Here is a 12,476-nt window from a genome sequence, read left to right as displayed (position 1 = left end):
TTTAAACAAGTCGGAAGCTGGGCATTTCGAGTATAAAGGTTTCGTGTTCTTCTTGTATGAGAGATACTGTATTCTATTGCCAATTCCCATATACCTCCAATTCTAAATATTCCTTGACATCCATATGTATTTCCAAACTCCAACTCCACCGTTATATGATGATGACGCCATACGCGTCTTAGATAAATTCAAGTGAAATAGACAACTTTGAACTCCTATAACTTTGTTAATAATAGTAGAAATTTTATCAAAATTGATTACTCACAATATTATTACTTATAACCATCATCAAGTTCAGTCCTTCTAGGATGAACTCAGGGGGGGGGGGGGTCTCGGGTGAATTTCTAAAATGTGGTAATATACTACTATCAACTATGTTGAAGCAAACATAGGAATGGGATGGATTTTGAGTCCTAAATTTCGTATGGATGCATCGTTGTGATTTTTTTCAAATTTTTCGGTTGGATAGGTTCCAAGAACGAGCACACATTTTGAGCCCTCATTTCCCTATGTTTCAGCTGGTATAAAAAATATTATCACCTTCGAAAAGCACTAAGTGAGCCCTTTCATTTGATGCCCCACACGAGCATATCCTGAAAAAACCGCATGTGAGGGCTACACCGGCAGCGATGACCAGACAATCATCTTTGAACTGAAGCGACAGACCAGGGAAACAGGATACCTAAAGCCGAGGAGGACATCAGGCTGGTCTGTAAAAGCATTGGAGTGTGTGGCTAGGCCAACCTATGACGGCAGGCGGTCGCAAGGAGGGAGCTCTTCATGTTACATAATGCATCGCCCGGGTATGTGACACATCCATGCCTAGGAGGTACTCATTCCCCCTTAGAAGACCCAATTACTGGTGGAATAGTGAATTGGGCAGCCTTCGATCAACCTTCCATCAAAGAGTGATAGGTAGGAGTGATCAGGGACAAAAAGACCATGCTCACAAGGTAGTTCGCAAAAACCTCAAGCTTGCCATTCAGCGGAGCAATAGAGAATGCTTTAAGGGCTTCTGCTGGGAAGCGAATGTTCATTCGTAGGGGAGCGCCAATAGAATTGTGGCGCGATGGTTGAGGGAACGGTCATCGACGCAGATCACCTGCCCTACTTTCTTGTTGAAATTCAAGGGTCATTTCCGCAGAAAGAGAGGGACAGTAACATACTCCAGAGATCTCTGAATGTGAGGGAAATTCCTGTAGGGACCACGGAGGAGTTGTTGCAGATCTACAGCAGAATAGGTGATAACAAAGTTCCGGGCCTGGATGACATAACAAACAGAGCCCTTTAGCTCGCCGTAAAATCCAGATCGGACATGTTTGCTCAATTGTTGGAATCGTCCATGTCCGAGGCAATATTCTCGGCAAAATGGAAGCGGTAGAAGTTGGTATTGCTGCCTAAGGCTGGTAAACCTCCATGCGAACCATCCTCTTATAGTATGTATTGCGTAAAGTTAGATGAACCATTGATGCTATCAAAATCGTTACTGACTTTACCGAAAATGCAATTCACGGAAGGTGCAGTACCAGCAAATATTGCATGGTGGTGACCCTGGACGTGAAGAATGCATTTAATTCGGCCAATTGGAACGTTATACGAAAGTGCCTGACGACGATTGGTGTTCCCCCCTATCTCGCTGCTATTGTCGATAGCTACCTATGAGAACGGATGCTCTGTATGACACCGATGATTGTCTCCGCGGGTATCCCACAGGGCTCCGTACTTAGCCCACTACTGTGGAACATCATGTACAATGATGTACTTAATCTTCCGGTTCCGGAGAGTCGCAAATCATCAAGAGGATGCCGAGTTATACTCTTGTGAAGAAATCAGTGCTGTTAAAGCCTGATTAGTGAGTGCTGGACTGGCACTTGCGGAGGAAAAAACGGAAGCGGTCTTCATCGCAAGGCGCCGGAAGCGAAATTGCGCCCGAATTAGAATCGGCAATCACATCGTCACTTCCAAGCCGACTATAAAATACTTGGGAGTGATGATAGACACGAAGTTAAGTTTTAAAGAACAACAGACAAAGGATCTTCGACGAGTATGTCTCTGGCAAGCATAGTGCCGGACGCGGGAGGGCAATGGTATACTTGTAGGCTACTTATTGCCAGGGTGGTGAGCTCGATCTGGCATTATGTCATCCCTATTTGGGGAAAGGCATTTCGCATATCATGTGATGCTTATAAACTAAATGCGGTCTATAGGAGGACAGCCCTAGGATGCAGAAAAAAATCGAGTCGTCACTGGGTGAGGCAGCAGAAGTGAAGCTCAGTCAAAATCGTGTGGTCATTGAGTGTAAAGACTTGGACGAGATCACAACGAAGGACGAAATTTGTTGGGAATACAGTCGGTCCAGGAGCGAGATATTCTACGGCTGAGGAAGGCATATGGCGGCACGCAAACTGCGTCCATAAGCCTAACACTTGAAGCGGCCAAAAAGGCTATCACAGCCAGTAAAGTTCGGATTGGCTGGGTCGTCTGCCGACTACGAGAGCAGATAACTCTAAAAAGATGCTTCAGGTGTTTGGAATTTGGGCACGTGGCGAAGAAATGTGCTAGCGTTCACGATAGGTCCGACCTGTGTCGTAAATGCGGAAATAAAGGCCACATTGCAAAAGCCTGCGAAGAAAAACCCAATTGTCTGTTCTGCAGGCAAATAAACGACATTAACAGCGCCCATGTAACAGGCAGCAGCACATGTCCGGTGTATAAGAAGGCGATCAACACTATGCGCAAATGAGGTTCCTACAGCTAAACCTGAACCATTGCCAAGCGGCTCAGGACCTGCTCTCCCAGACGATATTCGAAAACAAAATCGACGTTGCTATTATCTGCGAGCAGTACAAAAACCTAGACAGTGGAGTATGGGTCGCGGATAAGAGCGGAAAGGCAGCGATATGGACATGCGGAAATCGGGCCATAGAAGGAACCACCAAGATCCTCGAGAATGGCTTCACTAGAGCAAAAATAGGCGGAATATCTATTTACAGCTGTTATGCGGCTCCAAGCCTTACGACAGAGGAGTTCCATTCTTTGGTGGAGAGGCTAGTAACAGACGCACAAAACCATAGTCCTAAGATAGTGGCTGGAGATTTCAACGCATGGGCTGACGAATGGGGCAGCCGAGAAACGAACGCAAGAGGACGAATATTACTCGAAGCTCTTTCTCGTCTGAATCTTGTAGTGGCTAACACTGGATGCGTGAACACTTTCCGTAAGAGAGAAATGGGGTCCGTGATAGATGTCACTTTTGTTAGCGATGTTTTAGCTAAGGATCTGCAGTGGTATGTCAGTGACGAATATACACATAGCGACCACCAGGCCATCATTTTTGAAATCAGACATGGAAAACGATTGAAACGGTCTCGGACGAGAGCTGAAAGGTGGGCAGCTAATAGGTTTGACGAGGAGATTTTCGTAGAGGTTCTGCAGCAAAATACAGCGCTTGAAGGAAGCGCAGAAAATAAAGCTCTGCAGATTGGCGAGAAGTTGCGACGAGCATGTGACGCATCCATGCCAAGGTATGTTGTATCACAGAAGCGAGCTCCGAACTTTTGGTGGAATTCTGAAATCGGAGAATGCCGCAAGGCCTGCCTCAAGGCCAGAAGGCGCAGTCAGCGAAATAGAAACCGATCTGGATACGAGCAATTACATGAAGAATATAAAAACGCTCGGAAGAAACTACATGTGGCCATCATGAAAAGTAAAAGCGAACACTTTAAGCGACTGTGTAATGAAGCTGATACGAACCCCTGGGGTGGCGCCTATAAAACCGTAATATCGAAAGTTAAAGGCAAACGCTCCCCACCGATCTCTTCCCCTACTCTGCTTGATGAGATAGTAACGGATCTTTTCCCGCAGAATGTGAGTACCGCTGACCTTCCCACTGTCGAGATAGACATCGCCGAAGTTCCAATGGTAAGCGAAAAGGAGGTCCTCGAAGCTGCGGATAAAATTGTTGGAAACAAAGCACCTGGCTTGGATAGCGTCCCCAATAAAGCTCTGAAGGCAGCAGTAAAAATAGCTCCAAATATGTTTGCCGAGGCGTTCACCACATGCCTTAAAGAAGGAGTATTTCCTACACAATGGAAGAAGCAGAAATTAATTCTAGTCCCCAAGCCAAACAAACCTTTGGGTGAAGCTTCGTCCTACAGGCCGATATGCCTTCTTAATAATACTGGTAAACTATTCGAACGAGTAATCTATAACAGATTAATTCGAATTGCCGAAAAGGATGGCGGTCTCTCCGAAAATCAGTTCGGTTTTCGAAAGGGGAGGTCTACAACCGATGCACTTGTCCTAGTAGCTAACACAGCTAAGACCGCACTTGACGAGGGCAAATGTTGTGCAGTGATTACACTTGATGTGAAGAATGCCTTCAATTCCGCTAGATGGAGCAAGATACTTGAGTCCCTAATGAACTTAGGCGTGGCGAAGTACCTGGTGCGTATTGTTGCCGACTTCCTAATCGATAGGACTCTGTGCTGCGAGTCAGATGAAGGAATGAAATCCTACCAAACGACATGCGGAGTTCCACAAGGGTCTGTCCTAGGGCCACTCTTGTGGATTATTATGTATAACGGGGTACTGACCCTAGACCTTCCTACTGGTGTGGCTTCCATTGGTTTCGCGGACGATATTGGTGTGACGGTTGTTGCACGCCTTCTCGAGGAAGCCGAGCTCTATGCAAATGAAGCAGTCTATGAGATTAAATCCTGGTTAAAGAATGCTGGTCTACAGCTCGCAGAGCATAAGACGGAAGTAGTACTTATTACCAAGCGGAGAAAGTGCACTTCCATGAAGATCAAAGTTGGAACGCAAACAATTTATTCCAAGCCTGCACTTAAGTACTTAGGTGTAATGATTGACCAGAGGTTGAATTTCAGATTGCATGTGGAGGGTGCAGCAACCAAGGCATATAACATCGGAGCGCTGGTTGCGAGAATGCTACCAAATATAGGTGGCCCAAGGCCGAGCCGTCGACTCCTTATTTCAAGGGTGGTCAGTTCGATCCTACTGTATGCAGCCCCAGTATGGGCAGATGCACTGGAAAATACAATAAATAAGAAAAAGATTGGAGCTGCGTATCGCATAAGTGTACTCCGAACATGTTGCGCTTACAGAACAATTTCTACTGAAGCAGCTTGCGTGATAGCAGGAATGATCCCGATTGAGATTCTGGCGAAAGAAACACAACGACTTTACGATCGAACGTACCTCACCGGAGAATCTCCTGCCCGTCGGCGACAGTTCGCACGAGGTGAAACTGTCGCGGAATGGCAAGAGAAGTGGGACGAGTCAGAAAAAGGCCGTTGGACTCACAAAATCATATGGGATATCCGGAAATGGATCGAACGACCTCACGGCGAAGTAGGTTTCGACCTAACTCAATTCTTGAGCGGACACGGAGGCTATCGAGCATATCTGTATCGATTTGGGCGTGATGATTCGCCATATTGCCCACAGTGTGCAAACATTCCAGAGGACGCAGAACACGTCTTTTTTCACTGCCCCAGATTCGAAACCCAAAGGGCTACATTAGAAGCTACAACCGGGGAGCACTTTACACCCGAAAATATCATGGAGCTTATGGTGAAAGCCAAGGGGATATGGACCGAAGTTGAAAAAGTTACTACAGCCATCGGAAAGAAGCTTAGGCAGGAGGAAGTCATCCGAAAGAATGAACGCGAGAGGAACACGAATGTTGACATGAGCGCAGAATAAATTCTGATCCAGCCCCGCGACGTAATACCAAATGGGAGTCCCGCGGGGAGAGTGGAAGGAGAAGGAGGTGGTTTTAGTGGGTAACAGTCCCACATAACCGTGTGGCAGGAGCCTGCGGTAGCTTTTGAAGCTTTCCACCTTCCATCGGGAAAAAAAAAAAAAAAAAAAAAAAAAAAGCCCTAGGATGTGTTCAGCCTTTAGAACTGTCTCATATCAGGCTGCCAACATCTTAGCGGATGAGATGGCGGGTATACACAATCTGAAGTTAGTCTCTCCTTTGTCGCGGACAAGAACGCTGAAAGGGAGAGATGCGTAAATGGATGGCAGGAGCCACTCGGAAAAGGGCCGTTGGACAAGACAGGCTGATCTTTACCATCGAAGAGTGAGTGGAGAAAGAACATCATCATCATCATCATCATCAACGGCGCAACAACCGGTATCCGGTCTAGGCCTGCCTTAATAAGGAACTCCAGACATCCCGCTTTTGCGCCGAGGTCCACCAATTCGATATCCCTAAAAGCTGTCTGGCGTCCTGACCCACGCCATCGCTCCATCTTAGGCAGGGTCTGCCTCGTCTTCTTTTTCTACCATAGATATTGCCCTTATAAACTTTCCGGGCGGGATCATCCTCATCCATACGGATTAAGTGACCCGCCCACCGTAACCTATTGAGTCGGATTTTATCCACAACCGGACGGTCATGGCATCGCTCATAGATTTCGTCTTTGTGTAGGCTACGGAATCGTCCATCCTCATGTAGGGGGCCAAAAATTCTTCGGAGGGTTCTTCTCTCGAACGCGGCCAAGAGTTCGCAATTTTTCTTGCTAAGAACCCAAGTTTCCGAGGAATACATGAGGGCTGGCAAGATCATAGTCTTGTACAGTAAGAGCTTTGACCATATGGTGAGACGTTTCGAGCGGAACAGTCTTTGTAAGCTGAAATAGGCTCTGTTGGCTGACAAAAACCGTGCGCGGATTTCATCATCGTAGTTGTTATCGGTTGTGATTTTCGACCCTAGGCAGGAGAAATTATCAACGGTCTCAAAGTTGTATTATCCTATCCTTATTCTTCTTCGTGTTTGTGTTTGACCAATGCGGTTTGATATTGTTGGTTGATTCGCCTTCGGTGCCGACGTTGCCACCATATATTTTGTCTTGCCTTCATTGATGTGCAGCCCAAGATCTCGCGGTAATCGCCGCCTGCTCGATCTGGATGAAGGCAGGAGAAACAACATGGCGAGATTAATTCAGCGGTTTGGGGGTCGGGGGCGGTTTTAGTGGATAGAAAACCGACACTGTGGCGTGTCCAGGCCGGAGTCTTTTGAAAATTTCCACCTCCTTACGAAAAAAGGACAGATAGACAGACATCGAATCGATTTTAATAAGGTCCTATTTGACACAAAACCAGTTTAAAACGCGTTTCGAGGGATTCGTCGCAGAATTGATTTAAAATTCAAAAATATTGAGAAAATCAGCGGGAGAGAAGATACACTAAGCGAGGTATCGGTGATCGCAGTCACTGGGGTAATGATCTTATCTCAGCATCTCCCGTCTTGACAATATCGAGCTAACCCACACCCATAACACTGTTAGTTAGTGTTAGTCTAATTTCCCGTTCTCTCGAGAATCTAAAATAGGTCCGAAAATTGGAAACGCTCCCCAAAGTTGCAGCAACGCTGTGCTGAAGGCTGGTCTTTTGAGTTGCTAGCTATAGGCCTCTTTATAACACTCAGATGTATCTCATCTTGCAAAAAGATGCTTCCCCGATTTTCTAAACCTCCCTCTAAATCTCTGTGTCTGTTTTCGCTGCCGAATTAGCTCCCAGAAATATAATATGCTGACCGAAAAAACAGCATCGAATAAGGGTGTTACCCGTTGTCGATGTTACTTTCCGTCTCAATCGTGTTATGTGTGTCACCAGTTTTCCGGGTTCACGCGTGTGATCGTCCGCTGTTCCAAGTATCTTAACAGCAAAGTGTGCATCAGTACTACCAGGAACATCCGTGCAATGAACTTTTCTTTATTCGTCCGAGTAGTGTGATCGACAGCAGTTGAAGGTAATGTAGCTTCCAATTCAAAATCCCGACATAAATATGAATCATTCCGATCAATGCACCGTCGGTTCAGACCTTAAACGGCCTATGTTTAGATAAGGCTCCAATTCGGGGGTTATTGTGGGGCAGTTGATGCGAGCAGCTATAGGTATGTAGAGGGGGGCTCAGGACCACTTAGAAATTGTAGAGCATATGAAGTAAGTAATCTTTGGGAAATTAAACCCGAATCATTGCTGATTAGTATTCAATAAAAATAGTTCTCCTACAATCGTTGCGGTGAGACTGCTTTAACTCCGTATCCAACTTAACGTATTGTAACATTTCACAATCAATTGTGACGATGACATTGGATTATTGTGTATTAGACTTTGGTCTAATAATCCTACTAGCACTATCGTCTGGGCTAGTGTCTGCCGTTGCTTATCTATTACTTATTTGGAATTTGACTGTTGTCTGACAGTCCAAATCGTAGGATCAAGCTACAATGGATATTGCTCACTTGACCCACGTTGGGCGCCGTTCGAATGAAGTTGATTTTTGTCTACTAGAAGGCTCTAACTGGCTAAAGATATTACCTGTGATCCTCCCTCATTCCAAATTTCGGTGCTTGACTGAGTGTTTTTCGTAACCTAAGGAATTTCTGGTAATTTGTGCTATTTTTGGACTCATAAGGTGCCTTTCAAGCAATTATATATGTAGACTTACAAAATGGTCTCGAGGGTTACTCATCAGTCCGATTGATTACCGGTAGCCAGCAAATACCTCTCAAATCGTCAATCAAGACCGAATTCCATCCAATGCATCCACACTGGTTCTAGAGCAAAAACTTTGTTGACGATCGACCAAAACTTCTCGCATCATTTCGCTCCGTTTTGATAATGGCTGGAGATTTTTTGCTCTCATCCCACCTGTGTTCCCACTGCGCCCCTAATTAATAGCTATGGCAAAACAACTCCAGCTCCAGTATGCAAATTTCGTCACGATAAAAAAACCATAATCGCATGGAATAACTCAATTATATAGTATCTGCGCGTTTTCGCCGCACGACAGACTACCTACAAACGGTAGTTCAATGATCTTCATCTCGCGCCTATATGACTTCCTTTCGGATTCAAGATCAATGTCAATATCAACTTTAATTCCGATGTTGCTTTGATGATATGATCAACATGATCAGCAGCGTCATCGACACGGCGACCAATGTTGGGGGAATCTTTTAGATGCGATTCGAGCACGGGCATCTACAGTACATAAATTATTGTATCTGTATTGGAGCGCAGCGATACGCCGGCTGGCTCGGTTGTAAGATAGCAAGCAAGCACAATTCGCTGCAAGAGCATACGAGGGGTTTGCTATCTGTTAGTACGGTAAGATCCGTCCAAGAAAAAAGATGAATTCCATATCGTGCGCGGTCATACGGAAAATTAGCGCCGCGATCGTGGGACAAAGCTCCTCAAATATCTAAAGTGTAAAAATTGATATAGTTTTGAGTTCGTCGACAGTCATCTAGCCCAGCAATTACTGGCGAAGCGTCGCTCAACTCATTCATCACCTTCCCCCGATTCCGGCTGATTGCGTTCGCGATTCTAGTCTGGCCCCGTGAGACGCTTAAATTAAAGAGCCCCAAATATTAGTTGATGTTTACGCGAAAGTAGTAAGCTCCCGCTCAGTCTGGCGTTATCTTTCGTGCGGAGACCTCTCCGGCTGCAAAAAGATATTTGCATATGTAGGATCAATCGCTGTGTAACCGACATACGATGTCCATCTGAGTTAAGTGTACCTCGTAGGTTCTTGGCAATACTTGGTCCAGGTCGACAGTGAAACTCTAACAACTCCAGCGGTTAGTGCGCTTTCCGGACAATCTTTTCCCTGCTTTTTAGTTTGGAAGTAATTATTGTTAGATGTGATCGCTCGTCGCAGATAAGTTTGTTGTTTGTTTACTTTGGCCTATTTATTTGTTTATTCGTAGTGATTTTTGGTGATCGCGAGTGCAGAGCGGGGTTGGGAAAGCTTATTGCGTTCTAGCCAATACGTTTTCGTGAATTCGACAAGAAACTTGTTGATTTTATTCCCATGGGAATCTATTGATCCATTAGTGTTGTTCCCGTGTTAGTTCATCAAATACGAAAGTCAACAGTTTACGATATTTTCGGAAACTCCACCTCTTTTGGAGCGTTTTAAAATGGGGGTTCTCCAAGCCCTATGTATTCTTGCGGTTCTGATGCACCCTATCGTGCTGTCGAGACCTACAGAAGGTGAGTAGTATCTCTCTGAAATTCCATTCAATGCGTCCTTATTGACTTCTGGGAAATCCAGAATAATTAGTGTGAATTAGCATGTGTAATCTAAAGTCGGCATTCTTGAGCGGTATCTTCAAATGCTTCTAGATTTAAGTCGAAACGGTAGTGTTCTGTATTCCGTACAAACGGGAAGTCGCAGTGTTCTTATTCGCGGAGCCGTAGTGTCTGAGACATCTCTACAAGATGTGGGTCGATATTCGATTAGTATTTAAAAGCGGGCCAACAAAACTACGCAACTAAAATTGTGTCTGATTGAGGTCGGCTACGAAATCTTTTTTGATCGTCAAAATTAAATCTTTTGGTTTATTTTTCAAGAAAGAAATTTTTCTTTTCTGTTTTGTTTGGGGTTGTATCTCAGGAGTATCTACAATGCACTTCGCGATTTGTTATAAAATTGTAGACAAGTAGTCGACGTCTTTACCCCACACCTCTCACCCGTTGCTTCCGCTATTCTAAAGAAATTCTGATGAAATACGGTCATTGAGAGCACGATTTGATACGTTATCTTGCATCTGAGTCATAATCAAATGATCAATTCCTTGTTTTTTTATTTAATCGGAAATTACGTTTTACATTCTTTTAATTTGCTTGATAAGAAAATCTTTTTTATTACATCTAGATTGTTAAAAAACTAGAGAAGGGAATAATTGACTCCTAATATATCTGAATGTCAATGAAGTCAATGAAACCTATAAGAATGAGTCTTAGTCAACTCAAAGATAAAGGGCTGAGCCAGCCTCAGTATTATTAAGCTTGACGCTGGAAAACGGTATCCAAAAAATGCCAGTAGACTTAAATGTTATCGTTGAAGTCATCCCAAACAGTGGCAAATTTGGATATTGTAAATATCCTGATATGGTCAAAAGTGAATGCCAAAAAGGCTCTCCTGACACTTGCCTAAACGGAGAACAGACGTCAATAGGATGAAGCGCAACGTCAAAAGTATAGACTGTTAGTTTTGCGTTGTTAAGGGCAACCATGATGAAGAACAACAAAGGTACAATAATTCCTTTTTGGCCCTGCTAGACCTAGTCAAATAGGTAACGCAGAAAGCAACTAATCAATGTCTACGAAGGCAGGACCCTCGAAACAATCTTAGGCTTAATGAAGGTAGAGAGCATATGGTGAATTAGGTGCAAGAAAATGTATCTTTTATACTCAATTATGGACTATGTAAAAGCCTCCCTTCATTAAAAATACTCTTAAGCTCCAGTGGGCAGGGCATGTAGACTAAATACTCTTCTCGTCGATGGAGTAAAAATTATAACAATCCTCTTGAGTACGTCTCTTGATCAATTTGAATATAAACTGATGTCTTGGTGGTTTAATATGAGTGCCTATCATGTCGACTTAATCCCACGACCTTCTTAAGACACGGACTGATTTGGTGACCATAAGAGCTCCCCTCAGGCAGGTCGAACGGTACCAGCCTATACTGAGTGCATGGCTCATTTTATTCGTACTGGCTGATGCAAGACCTACATAAATTTCTACCGAACTTTGGAGTACCGCACGCAAGACGCCGTTCATTATCTTTTATAGTCGGCCAAAACTCAGAACCATAGAGGGCAACAGGACGGACGACATTGCGGTAAATTTTAGATTTGAGACGTTGATACGTCGATCACAAAGAACATCAGTTTTGTATAAATTCAATCTGAGATCGTGTTGCATGAGGCAATCATTCCAGTTTTGAACAAGTTGCTCAAGATCATTTTTGCTATTAGATGCTAGCAAAACATCATCTGCATAAAGCAATATATAGGGCGCTGGACTGTCCCGTGTGACGGTGTCCATAACAAAACACAAGGTAAGGGGGCGCTTCCTTAATAAACACCAACAGAGACACGAAGCGGTTTTGATACTCCCACCATACTTCGAACTTTACTTTTGGGATCGTGGTTGAGCAATTGAACCCAGCGCACGAGTTCCTCTGGCTCGAAATGTTGTCGTAAAACATACCAGATTCGTTCGTGTGGCACACGGTCAAATCCTTTCTTTGATCCAGAAATGCAATGTAAAGAGGGTGATCCTTCTCACGGTGTTTCTCCATGAGTAACCGCGCAGCGTGTGTGCGTCAGTAGTTCCGCAGTTTTTTGACAAATCAGGCTTGATTCACGGTTATTTCAACGATTTTGCGAATACGGTTGTCAAGAATGCGTCCAAAAATCTTCATGGTATGGGAAAGTAACTGGATCGGACGGTAATTTGAACATTCTACTGGATTACCCTTCTTTTTCCATATTGGAACTGTGGTACTTTCTTGTCAGTCAGATGGTGCTCCACCTACCTGAATAATTCGATTAAATAATTCACTGAGCTACAGCTCAGATGCGATGTTGTCAGGTCCTGTGGCTTTTCCCGATTTCATTGCTTTATTGCCTCCTAGACGCTGA

The 12,476-nt window shown here is 44.4% G+C and overlaps 1 protein-coding gene across 2 annotated transcripts in view; it reads left to right on the top strand.

Annotated features, from left to right (window-relative positions):
• The window catches only part of LOC119647775, a 553,287-nt gene that overhangs the window by 438,820 nt on the left and 101,991 nt on the right, over positions 1-12,476 (top strand). The window contains exon 1 of one of the 2 annotated variants that reach the window (XM_038048956.1): positions 9,123-10,035. The exons of the other annotated variant lie outside the window; for it this stretch is intronic. Coding sequence (XP_037904884.1) covers positions 9,963-10,035 — 73 coding nt within the window. The 5' untranslated portion in view covers positions 9,123-9,962. Of the gene's footprint in view, positions 1-9,122; positions 10,036-12,476 lie in introns of those variants that run through there. 2 annotated transcript variants of the gene reach the window in all.

This window comes from Hermetia illucens, chromosome 2, assembly GCF_905115235.1.
Source record: "Hermetia illucens chromosome 2, iHerIll2.2.curated.20191125, whole genome shotgun sequence".
NCBI lineage: Eukaryota > Metazoa > Arthropoda > Insecta > Diptera > Stratiomyidae > Hermetia > Hermetia illucens.
Note: the sequence above shows the minus strand (reverse complement) of the source record. Positions and strands in the feature narration are given on the sequence as shown.